This window comes from Mytilus californianus, unplaced genomic scaffold, assembly GCF_021869535.1.
Source record: "Mytilus californianus isolate M0D057914Y unplaced genomic scaffold, xbMytCali1.0.p SCAF_1, whole genome shotgun sequence".
NCBI classification, from domain to species: domain Eukaryota; kingdom Metazoa; phylum Mollusca; class Bivalvia; order Mytilida; family Mytilidae; genus Mytilus; species Mytilus californianus.
The window spans coordinates 18,942,030-18,955,486 of NW_026262581.1; the positions used below are offsets into that span (position 1 = coordinate 18,942,030).

At 31.9% G+C, this 13,457-nt stretch overlaps 1 protein-coding gene across 3 annotated transcripts in view; it reads right to left on the bottom strand.

Annotated features, from left to right (window-relative positions):
- The window catches only part of LOC127700039 (receptor-type tyrosine-protein phosphatase T-like), a 253,165-nt gene that overhangs the window by 176,003 nt on the left and 63,705 nt on the right, over positions 1–13,457 (bottom strand). For 2 of the 3 annotated variants that reach the window (XM_052203493.1, XM_052203503.1), the window contains exons 18-26: positions 12,090–12,126; positions 11,774–11,871; positions 11,031–11,162; positions 7,066–7,211; positions 6,076–6,211; positions 5,538–5,687; positions 2,811–2,910; positions 1,678–1,751; positions 760–885 (exon numbers count right to left, since the gene is read on the bottom strand). In XM_052203493.1, coding sequence (XP_052059453.1) covers positions 760–885; positions 1,678–1,751; positions 2,811–2,910; positions 5,538–5,687; positions 6,076–6,211; positions 7,066–7,211; positions 11,031–11,162; positions 11,774–11,871; positions 12,090–12,126 — 999 coding nt within the window. The remainder of the gene's footprint in view (positions 1–759; positions 886–1,677; positions 1,752–2,810; positions 2,911–5,537; positions 5,688–6,075; positions 6,212–7,065; positions 7,212–11,030; positions 11,163–11,773; positions 11,872–12,089; positions 12,127–13,457) is intronic. The other variant, XM_052203485.1, reaches the window with a different exon arrangement.

The following is a 13,457-nucleotide window of genomic DNA, read 5'->3' on the forward strand; positions in this document are numbered from 1 at the left end:
TATACCTTATCACGTTTGCTAATCAGTAGAAAAGAAAGAACAAACGACTAGAACTATCTTAATTAGACCGTTGGTTTCCCGTTTGAATGGTTTTACTCTAGTAATTTTTGGGGCCCTTTATAGCTTGCTGTTCGGTGTGAGCCAAGGCTCCGTGTGGAAGACTGTACTGTGACCTATAATGGTTTACTTCTATAAATTTTGACTTGGATGGATAGTTGTCTCATTGGCACTCATACCACATCTTCTTATATCTATATGCTGTGGTACAAATAGCTATTCACCCATCAATAAGTAAAATGCAGAAAAAACAATGTTGCTGATTCTACGTGCGGTTTTATATACATGTATGCATTATTTAAATTTGAAGTAGTTATGCGTAAAACAATTGCCCCGATTTATATTAATATTACATAATATTCAATCAATCGATTAGAATAAAATAGTCAGAGAAGCGTACCTTGTAAAAGTGTTTTAGATATGCATTTAATAGTTTTTTCATATTTCCCATAGATTAGGGAAAAAAACTCAATGACAGAAATGAAATCATCTAGATATCATGTTTGTGAATGTCCCTATGATTTTATGTTAGAAATTGTGTTTTCTTCCATAAATATTAGGTTTTGAATTGATTGAATTCGTGTTTTTTTTTAATTTGACATGATTTGACACTCAATTGCTGACTCATTAAATTCAGCTAAGCAAAGTATAACTATAAACAAGATACCTCATGTAATCGAAAGGAACAGGAATGAAGCTCACCTTATTTCCAGGGTCCAACAAAACAATAATTTTGGAACTGTGATCATACATCATTGTCCAAAAATCAATTACAGTTTCAACAAGTGGGCACTGTGTTGCAAACATTTTACTATGAACTGCATAGCCCTGTGATAAAATGAATGAAATGTGAATGAATAAAACAGGACTAACATTAGAATTTGTTGTATAAGCAAACTAAAGTGAAAACAAAAAAATTAATACAGTTTTAAACATCAATCTATAAAATATTGTTATACTTTTTGTATATATGAATTTATATGCAGCTAACTGTTGGTATGCAAATACAATATTTTGCCAGATAACCAATGCAATGTATGAACTGCCGGATCCAATTGTATGCCATGTTCCCACATCTTGCTTCGCGTTTGTTATTTTTCTAATGACTGTAACGTTGTTTTTTACATGACTTCATAGACTATTACTTTTAATTAATAGACAATTTTAAATGACAACAATGACAGAACATTCATTATAATAAATTAAATAGTGCATAGCTGATAGTGTGATAGAGCAGATTATAACCCCTCGAAAAAAAAACATTTTCAACCTTGGCTTCGCCGCGGACTACAATGTATTCTCGGGGTAACAATCTGCTCTATCACTTCTCAGCTATGCGTTATTTATATAATGTGTACCTTATAACGTTTGCTAATCAGTAGCAAAGAAAACAAAAACAAACGACTAGAACTATCTGAACTATACTGTGGTACAAATTGCTATACACACATCAATAAGTAAAATGCAGGAAAAAACAATGTTGATGAGTCTGCATGTGGTTTTTTATAAGTATTATTTTAATTTAAAGTGGTCATGAGGAATTGAAGAAACTTCATACTAGTAGTATAAACACGAATAAAGTAAATGCTTATAGAATGATGAATTTAAACATTTACTCACTGGAATTATTACGGTATTGATGTAGTCACTTCTGGTTTTACCATAAGACATTAAGTACGGTCTATATTTGTCATCTGTAACATATAATTTGAAAAAATCACAATTGCAACTGTTAAATCATACATAGTCAAAATTGAAAATGTTCCATTAGCTCGCAGTTTTGAAAAACAATCACATCATTTGTAATACAACACTAGCTGTTTTGCCAAACACAAATAACGAGGAATTAATACCAGCAGTGGCATAGCATTACATACAAAAATCTAACACTGAGCAATACAAACCCAACCAGAAACTGCGGAGGTCTCATGTACTGAGGCAGGGTACACTGATCCTCAACAACATCTGACACCCGTCGTGTTGATAGTAAGTCAAAATTCAGTTATAAGTCTCCATCGATGATATCACAATCAAAGTAAAGATATCGTAGTTGTGGCCACGACAATTGGAACACATCATCCAAGGTCCTCAGTGACATAACTTTTAGATATATATATTTTTTTTCTCGTGGGAACATACCATTTTGTCGACATAAGTAAATATCAACATTCAGTAAGTGAAACCAATTTGATAATAGAGGTCCTAGGGTGCTAAACCGAGCACTTCAGATTTGAATCAAAATTTGGCACATTCTTCTTCAAACAGTTTTAGGTTTTGTTTCAGTCCTTTTGTCACAATCAAGGAAAAAGGGAAGGGATTGTAGCTACGACTATTGGAGCACATCCGTGGTCCTCAATTCCACAAATAACTCCTAATTACGTCAATATCTAGGTACCATATCAAATTGCAATACTCAGAGTCGGTGTGTTTGTGTGTTTGGTTTGGTTATTTTTTTATTAAGTATCAACAAATAAATTGAAACATTTCATGTACACATTTAAGGTATACCAGATTCACATTTTGTCAACCATTTATATATATATATATATATCATAAAGATGTTTATATATCTCTGTTCGTATTTCGTGCTAACATCGCACTGCTAAGATAGTTGAATGATTGTTCTTATCAAAAGGATGATATATTTAATGTGATTTTTCAGAAATACTATTATTCCAACGTTATTTACTTTATTTTATAATCGCAACAATACACTCTCTAGGAAGCGTTAATTCATGAAAATGTGTACTTACGTGCAAGGACTGTTTTTGTAGAATTCTTTGATTTGTTTTCTTTACAATTTGCAGCAGTAAACGCATTTGAAGAATATGATGGCCGCAATGTTCGCAATCTCTAAAGTGGGAAAATGAAAACGATGTTAAATTATGAAGCTGTTTAGGGATTGTCACTTAGGTAACTAGAACCAAATGAGGACTTGACTATTAGAACATCACGTCACTGATATGTCATCAACAATTCAAAATCAGACAGTGTCACTTGTATTTTGCTGGTAAGAAATAAACTCTGGGGTTTTCCGAGGACTATGGACTAAATGAGATGAGCCCCATCAACCAAAAGTTATACACAAGTAAAACATGTGTTGCTCGTTTCATCTGATATGCCAGAAAGCAAATGATCTACATATTTCCTGCCTTATTTATCTGCCGCGGACAGTCACATTGATTACCATCTGAATATGAGTTCCTTATTCGTTTTTCGGCACTATATAGTATACCGAAACAAGGCCAGAGATAATTAGAACAACACACTTAAAATCAAAAGCAATTGACTAGGGCCATCTAAACGTCTCTTTTGACGATTGTTTTTCAAAACTGAAGATATAAATCAACTATTTTTAGATGATTTGTATTTAACAACTGCACAGTTTATATCCACGATTCAATATAGGAGTCGAAGTTATGTAGAAATCTTGATGTATGAAAATATGTTTTGCTCTGGTGTTTCGACAGCGCTTTGAGTTTAATGGTTAATATTTAGGTTGCATCATATTCAACCCGAATAAACAATAAGAAAGGCATTTCCATGAAACATAAGAGTAAAATAACCAAACCATAAAAGATAATTGGCAATATATGACATGAGTGAAAATGCAAGATCGGGCATATCATTAGTCTGTTAAAAGTCACAAAGGTATTAACAGAACAAAAATTCTGTTTAACCAATTTCAAATATATCGAAGAAATTTTTTGTTAAATGAACAGATGTACAATACTAGCATGGTCGTATCTTTCAAAAATAAAAAAAATATATACAGTTTGCAGGTCTTGATATATTGATTTAAGAAGTACCAAATAGCACGTAAAGGCTAGTTATTTCAGACATGATGGAGCTTGGGTACAATAATCAATTTCAGATTATGTTCAAACACTAATAACATAAACATTGTGAAAACATTTTGCATTAATGTAGTTAATTAATGTGCTCAGATTGCTCGCAATTTCAATGATAACAAAAGTCATTTTTCAAAATCTGCACGTAGACAAATACTATTACAAAACCAAAGCAGATGATAATACAAAGGCAAACATTTTTAAAGTAAGACATTTGTTAGATACTAACTAACATGCCCAACACATATAAACAAAGATATTATTATATCTACCATGCATTGAATTGTTAAAACAAATAATCTTGACAGTTGTTTTCCATTCGTTCCGTTGGTTTATATAGTCTAACATTTGATGTTGTCCGGTTTTATGAACATTCCTCTTTTTGAATTTATTTTGTTCGGTATTTTTGTTAGTACTTTCCTGATACAAAGTCAAAACACGTCTTACACAATATAATGAAAAAGATACATCCTAATTTTCATTGTCTTCAAGTTGCTTTCAATATTCAAACAATTCTGTTCTAAGTTAACAATTCATGTTACCAACATAACACTATTATTTAAATAGAATAGAAGAACAACGGTCAATTGCTTACATCCATTTCATTTAAATTTTGGTGGATAGTTGTCTCATTGGCAATCATACCACATCTCCTTATTTTTATATGTTATGTATTTAACGAAGAAGAAGATTGTAACATCTATTTTATTTCTTGTCGATTTTTAGAACACTTTTTCATGTTTTTGGAAACTATTCATGAGTTAATGAGAAAATCAAATTCAGATTTTAGCGTATCGTTAAAGCAATTAGTCTTTGGAAATAAGAATTGACTAAAAATATTTTGGTCTGAATTATTTCCTTAAAATTTTAGGTTCATCTATATACAAATTATATTATGTATCTAATCAGAAATTAAAACATGTAAATGTTAATAAAATTTCTGTTGAAATACATTAACAAATATAACGAAAATAGTACAATGAAAATAATCCATTACTGAAGTCAATGAAAAGATGTATACAAAATTGAAAAGATAAAAACATGCTGCATTAAACTTGCGTACAATTGTATGTCTAGAACTGTTTATTTATATATGTATATAGCAACAGCTGATTACTAATCTGGGTAGTCAGTGGAATATTACATCATACTTCACAAAAAACTTGGACTCTTGAAGTAATTATGTAACAAGCATATTTGGTGAATAAATAGACAATGCCGTTAATAAGAAAAAAAGAAAAAAAAAACACAATGATACAATTGTAATAGGCACATATTGGACAAGATGCGACAGTTTTGCAGTAAAAACATTGTATTTTAGTAATGGAAATCAGTAATGTCCTTACCAAATGATATTTTAATTCTGATGTTCAGGACATTAAACACTTAAATATAAATCTTGCAAACTACCCCATTTCAACAATAGATATAACGAAGTTTAACGTACATCTGAAGTTTAATATACATATTGTTTGCGTGTTTTTCTTACCAATGCAGCACACAACACAAGCATGTTTAGGAAACATAAAAATTAAAAGGCAAGTTTTGGTGCAACACTAAAATCCACATTTTTATGCAGATATAATCTTCCTTTCTGTGAAGAACACACCATTTAAATATATTTGGTACCTGAAACTCTTCTCTGAATATTGTTTGATTTGTCGGTAATGTCTTGTTTTCTTGCTTTTGTATATATTCGCAGAAATCATTCTTTTGAATGGACGTATTTGGAACCGTGAATAGTTCCAGCAGTGCTTCAAACACGATCGAATATTGTCCCTACAAATTAAAAAAGTTACGGTTAAAGGGTAAAAAAAAAGCAACATAGTTTTTATTATTTCTTATCGTTGAAACATAGTAGACACCAAACAAAAATATTTCAAAACAGCGTAGAAAGCACATTACAACATAGGTTTAGTTTAGTCTCATCTAAAGGCGAAAGTAATCACAATCCACGAATTACTTTCCCTGTTCTTATAAACAGTAAGCAAGTACCCATACTAAATAGATTAACAACATATCAACAAATTGACAATATTTATATATAATTAAGTATTTTGGCGAATTTGGGTTATCTAATTTAGTACTACTTGTCTTCATAGACTGCGCAGCTTATAGATTAATGCAAATATATTTATTTTTAATGTTCGTTTAAAATGTTACATACATGTGTTTGAATCATATTCATTCTATCTTTCCTCATCATCTGAACATACTCCATAATATCAACGTAACCAACTTGTTTGCCATGCTCATAAAGGGCATCTACAGCTATGAATGTACCTGTCCTTCCAACACCAGCACTAAAACATGTATGCTTCATATAAATGATAGCAAGGAATTTAACATAAAGGTGGATATATAATAAGAGCCATTGTTAGGCTCCTGAAATTTTACAAATAGTATCATCATGCGCATTGTTATAGTATGGACATTGTAGTGCATAATTGGCCCTTTTACACATAGATGTTGGTCAGAATTGATATGAGTCAATGCCTCGTCCAAAACGATACGTTTCTATACATAAAAGTAACATATCTTTTTTGGTCAGGCATTTACTAATATCTAAATATTAGTAACAAGTTCTCAAACGAGGCTAACTTGTTGGTTTTTGCACAAATAAAGAAATTTGAAGTATCAATTCCAATTTAAAAGACAAACGCAAATACTGATGTCTGACAGACTGGGGTCATTTTGGTCATTTGACGATTGTTATTTGGTCGATTTTTAATTCGCTCTGATTGTCCTTCTGTAGGGAAAAACGTTTGAGTTATAACATACCTTTTCTGTTTTGTTATTAAAAGCAATATGATTTGAGTCAGTTTTTTTCAGTATTAAGTTTTATAAAACTTCACTTCTAACATATAGTCAGTAGCATGATTGTTTGGAAAACAGTATTTCAATTCTATAGATTGTGAGCGTGCTTGTAACAAAAACATCTAAAACTTTTCGACAATAATATGGATCTGAAAGTACGTCATAATCTTGCCTTTATTTGAAAAACAGGCTTACACAATTTTGTTTTTATATTAAGATATAAAGTGTTTTAATATATATGACTAAGAGGACAGAAATACATTTTTTTATCAGAATGAAAGATATGGATGTAATATGCTAGTATGCTATTTTGATAATAAGGCGTAAAGCATATATGTACCTGCAATGCACCACCACTGGACCATTTTTATCACATTTTTTGCTTTTCACTTTCCTGTAAAAGTTGACCAGTTTAATGCTATCTGGAACACCATGATCCGGCCATTGTGTGAAATGAAAATGATGAATGCTTCGTTCTTGCTGATTCTAAAATTACAAAATGTTACTAACTCTTAAAAACATTCAATTATTCCTCAGTCCAGTATTTGGTATTTTAAATGTAAAAATGCTATTTTATTTCGATCAGCTTTTTATTATCCTATTGTGACTACCAAAAAACATTATTTCTTTTTCATAGTTTTCTAGCATGTGGAGTTGTTTGCATATTTTATTTTTATTTGGTCGTCAGACATCTCCGTAATATGATACACTCCGAATACTTTCTTATTCGGAATTTTACTTATTATATGCCATCTTTAAGTTGTTCAAAATTACTCACATATGCATCATCAAATTCTTTTTGAAATTATACATAATCATAATATAAACACATATATATATATATATAATTTCTTCAAAATTCAAGAGTCAATCCCAAATTGAGGTAAATTATATGGCCTTCCAAATACCGTTTCGATTCCTAACATCACTGAAGAGACATTAATTGTCGAAATCCGGATATGGTGTACAAATTTTTGCACCTCATGTTTGCGATATACCATCTTTTCCGCAAGTTTATTGTTTTCTGTTTGGTATTAAATTAATATAATTAAGATCCATTGTGTTACATCTGTGATCCGTTTATTTGGCAATCGCCATGGCAGTCAGCAGGGTTTAAGAACATCCGTTGTTCGACCTGCTAGTCAAATGCGTTTTGTTAAAATATACTTTTTCACTTTTTTGGTCTTTTGGAAAATGTTGTTTGTGCTGTATTTAGACCCCTCTACAAAGAAATTTGTTTTGCATGCACACGTATAAAAATTGCGGTTTTTATCCAACGCAATCATAGGTTTGAACGTTGTTTTCAATTTAGACTTGTTTATATTTTTCGTTTGGGCTTGTATTATATTTGCCTTCGGGTTTATATGATCCGTTCATCCTATTTCGACTCTTCAAAATTCAAGAGTCAATCCCAAATTGAGGTAAATTATATGGCCTTCCAAATACCGTTTCGATTCCTAACATCACTGAAGAGACATTAATTGTCGAAATCCGGATATGGTGTACAAATTTTTGCACCTCATGTTTGCGATATACCATCTTTTCCGCAAGTTTATTGTTTTCTGTTTGGTATTAAATTAATATAATTAAGATCCATTGTGTTACATCTGTGATCCGTTTATTTGGCAATCGCCATGGCAGTCAGCAGGGTTTAAGAACATCCGTTGTTCGACCTGCTAGTCAAATGCGTTTTGTTAAAATATACTTTTTCACTTTTTTGGTCTTTTGGAAAATGTTGTTTCTGCTGTATTTAGACCCCTCTACAAAGAAATTTGTTTTGCATGCACACGTATAAAAATTGCGGTTTTTATCCAACGCAATCATAGGTTTGAACGTTGTTTTCAATTTAGACTTGTTTATATTTTTTCGTTTGGGCTTGTATTATATTTGCCTTCGGGTTTATATGATCCGTTCATCCTATTTCGACTCTTCAAAATTCAAGAGTCAATCCCAAATTGAGGTAAATTATATGGCCTTCCAAATACCGTTTCGATTCCTAACATCACTGAAGAGACATTAATTGTCGAAATCCGGATATGGTGTACAAATTTTTGCACCTCATGTTTGCGATATACCGTCTTTTCCGCAAGTTTATTGTTTTCTGTTTGGTATTTAATTAATATAATTAAGATCCATTGTGTTACATCTGTGATCCGTTTATTTGGCAATCGCCATGGCAGTCAGCAGGGTTTAAGAACATCCGTTGTTCGACCTGCTAGTCAAATGCGTTTTGTTAAAATATACTTTTTCACTTTTTTGGTCTTTTGGAAAATGTTGTTTGTGCTGTATTTAGACCCCTCTACAAAGAAATTTGTTTTGCATGCACACGTATAAAAATTGCGGTTTTTATCCAACGCAATCATAGGTTTGAACGTTGTTTTCAATTTAGACTTGTATATATATATATATATATAATTGCGTTGTATAAAAATCGCAATTTTTATACGTGTGCATGCAAAACAAAGTTCTTGGTAGAAGGGTCTCATAACAGCACAAACAACATTTACAAAAGACCAAATATTGAAAATGTATATTTTAACAAAACGCATTGGACATGTTGGACTAGCAGGTTGAACAATGGATGTTCTCAAACCCTGCTGACTGCCAAATAAACGGATCACCAGATGTAACAAAATGGATCTTAATGATTGATTTAATACCAAACAGAAAACAATAAACTTGCGGAAAAGATGTTATACCGCAAACATGAGGTGCAAAAATTGGTACACCATATCCGGATTTGACAATTAATGTCTCTTCAGTGATGTTAGGAATCGAAACAGTATTTGGAAGGCCATATAATTTACCTCAATTTAGGATTGATTCTTGAATTTTGAAGAGTCGAAATAGGATGAACATATATATATGTGTGTGTGTGATAAGATTGTAGATACGTACCCGATTGGTTTTCAATCACAAAGAAGAAAGAGAAGGTGTCCAAAATAAATCCTTATATTTAAGCTACAATTGTCTACTGATTTTGAAATATTGAAAATCGATGATGGAAAAATTAATCAAGACAACAACCAAAAAAAGAAGGAAATCGCAAAAAAAGCTTTAGTTTTTTTGCCTGCTGTGTATCTTATTTTTTTTTCTAGACCGATTCGATTAGTCTAGTTTTTTAACTACAAGTTGAAAAGGTAAAACTCTGCTTAAAGAAAAATTACCCATCTGGACACAAATCTTTGCCTCCGATAATTCTAGTCTTTGATTTTAAAATTTAGAGCTGAGTGCTTAGCGGAGAAGGAGCAAATACCAATTCTCAAGTATTTGCTTCGAAGAGACGGGAGATAGAACCCTCGACATCACGTACTTGAGATTAGTTCACTACCACAAGATCAACAAGACGATGCAAGGCAAAATAGAAGAAAACTTCATTTCAAATTTGATTATAAACTTTATAGCATTAATCTTAGACGTATATCTTGATGCTTTTATAATAGTTAATTTACTGCAAAGACAGCTGAAATGAAATACTATTTACATGATAAATGGTTTTTGTTTAACTTCACAATGGTTGTACAGCATGTACAGATTACGCTAACATTACAGAAGGTTTACATTTACGGTCGCATAAACAGCTAAGCAATGCTAAATGTTATCCTAACTAGGTAAAAGAGAATCGAAAGATCCCAAAGGCACATTCAAACTCAAAGTCGAAAATAAACTGGCAACGCCTTGGTAAAAAAAAACATACCAAAAGACAATCAAACGAGTTTACAAAACACAACATAGAAAACAATACAGTTAGTAAAAAGAACACCCCCAAAAACCAGGGGCTATCACAGGTGCTCTGAAAGGGTTAACAGGGTAAATATGCCGAAAACACATCGAGTGCTTCACGTTCTTGACAACGATACATTTCCCAACTTTTAACTAGTGTATGCTGTAGTTATTGAGCAATGCTAGCGCTGAGTTGATGTCGAATGAAAAATAGGTCGTGCTTACTATATAAAATCTTCATGGAAACCAGGCTAACAATATGGTACGTCAGATGCACGTTTCGTCTACAATAAACTCATCAGTGACGCTCGAATAAAAAGGTTAAAAAGGCCAAATAAAGTACAAAATTGAAAAGCATTGAGGGCCAAAACTTCCGAAAGGTTTTGCCAAGTACTGTAAAAGGTAATCTTTTTCGGAAATGCAAAAAGTCTTGGTTTGAACTCGCCTGTATAGCTATAACAGTTATTTTATGTATTTAAATATTTGTTCTGGTACCGGTGTTTTGATGGATACATGTAATGGCTATTACATTGACACTTACAATTGTTTTGAAGTAAACTGAAATATTTTATTCAATATTACCGTTTTGTTATGTAGTATAATCAATCTGTACACATAAATGGTATGGTATATCTCCTCTGTCATTGTTAGTCTATAGTTGTCTACCATTGTTGCTTTATTGACGGTTTTAGGCCAGTATTGTTCACATTTTTTCTAAAATACAGAAATTTCAAAGTGCATGTGATATGTATTCAACTATAAAAGAAGTTTGTTTGACACACATATTTCAAAGATATTATCTACAGAAATGCAAACGTTTATCGGAGACTTAAGACCGATGTTTTTTTTTCAAAATTGAGTTGAGTTGTAAACGGGAGAATTTCAAAATATGATATTTAGAAATTTAAAAACAAAATCTATTAAAACAACGCATATTCAAATAATGAGGATCCTCTACTTTACGGTTAGTCAGTTTTTATTAAGTAAAACATTTTTTGTTTTATCCTGTTGTCTGATTAAACCGGTTGTATTTGTGTGATCGGATGCCTATTAAGGAAACAGCAGTTTACCAATGTTCAAATTTCATTCATCAATTACGAAGATACATATAAAAAGTAACATAGAAAAACGTATGAACTCCAAAACGAGCGATATCGAGGGCGTCGACAAGGAACGCTTTTTTTTGGCAATCCAAGATTATTCTATTTTCATTCAAACTTCCTGAGAAGCTTGATAAATAGCAAAGACGGTAGACCAATACACTATATATTATAGCTAATGATAAAAAAGGGAGTGCAATTATGATTATGACTACAAATACCTACCCTTCTTTCCTCTTCCAGTTTCGTGACCATCACTATTTTGCAAACATTTTCCTGCCAGACCATTTGCCAGAAATCCCGTAGTGTATTCTTTTTCGGACCTACGTACACAACCAAAAGTGTGTTAGACCTTATCCCCACCCCTAAACTATAAAAAAAATTAAAATTGACAGATTCGTTTAAAATAAGGTTGTTATGCGTTTAAGTTTCCGCAAAAATGGTTTTTGAACACTGACATCATCATGATAAATATAGAAACCCCCCAAAAACTACAAAAAATAGATTTCAATAATACTGGAACTTCTATAATTTTACAAACCTTGTGAGGCTATGTATGCCTTTTTTCTGTCATAACTCTGAAAAAAATACGCTAGATATTGTTAAACCATAAATACAAAACTTATTTGATATTGATTACACTTTTTCACTTTTTTTATATTAGATATTACTTTTAAATATGGTTGTAAATCAGGGCAACAGTAATGTTCCAATGTTTAAATATCGTAGTGATTCGAGATGAAAAGTCAAGGTTACACACAACAACTAAATAGATCGCTTGAACTCCAGAAATGAACGTAACAGGGTGCTTTTACCGGATAAGTGTCTCCTGATATGGTAGCAGCAACCACCAGTCACAATCAGTAAAAAATGTCACAATCGAAAATAGGACGCAATCGATAAATTTACCGATGAGAATTCTCTAAAATTTACTGATCTAAGACTTCCAAATTATCTCACTAGTTATTTGAGACTCAAATATCGTATCGATCAACTAATTCATGAGGGTGACAGTAACACTTATGTAGTGTAAATTACAGTCGTTCTTTATCATAACTCTGTTGGAGAATTTTATTCGTCAATGGAGCACTCCCATTTGCATGATATCTATATAATGTGAAATGTACATTCATAATGAATCCTTTAGATATCGTAACGCCATTCGATGAGGCAGAGGAAATGTTATTATTTAGAAATGATAAGTGAACAACTGGGAAGTTGAAATCTTCACGTTTGTCAAAAATTCTAGTTTAAAGTCGTCTATCTGTGTTAATAACGACGAAAAGATTCAGATGTAAAGCAGACCGTCTAGTTACGATAGTATCCTTCATCTCAAGTTCTCATTGATATGTATGATACAAGCACTCACTGAAAAATTTGACTTTGAGACTTGAGTGACTGGGAATCATCAACATATTTAAATTTGAAAATGAAATTAAAGAACTCTGCAAGAAGTTTTTATTTTTATTTTTGATAAGTTTTGTTTTAATTCAGATTCATACGATTAAAGACAAAAAAAGTCGGCCAGTAGTGATGCACGATAAGTACCAATATGAATATTGCCTGTCTATTGAAGTATCAATTCATAAAACTAAAAACCTGTCCACATAGCAAATGTCAGAGTAACCTGACTTTGGTATATCACACACCCGAAGCTCATAATACAACTGCAAACAACGTTCGGTTAACCTTACCAATACGGTACAAAATAATTGAGCGGAAACAAATTGGTTAAGATTTTACTATCATAGGGGTCAAAAGTCAAAACTAAGGTTAGAATGATTCGACGTTGTAGTATATGACACACTCCGAGCCTATAATGCAATTACATACCAAGCTTGGTAAACTTAAGTTTACGGTACAATAGATATGAAGCTGACACGCATTGGATAAGCTTTTTCTATCATAG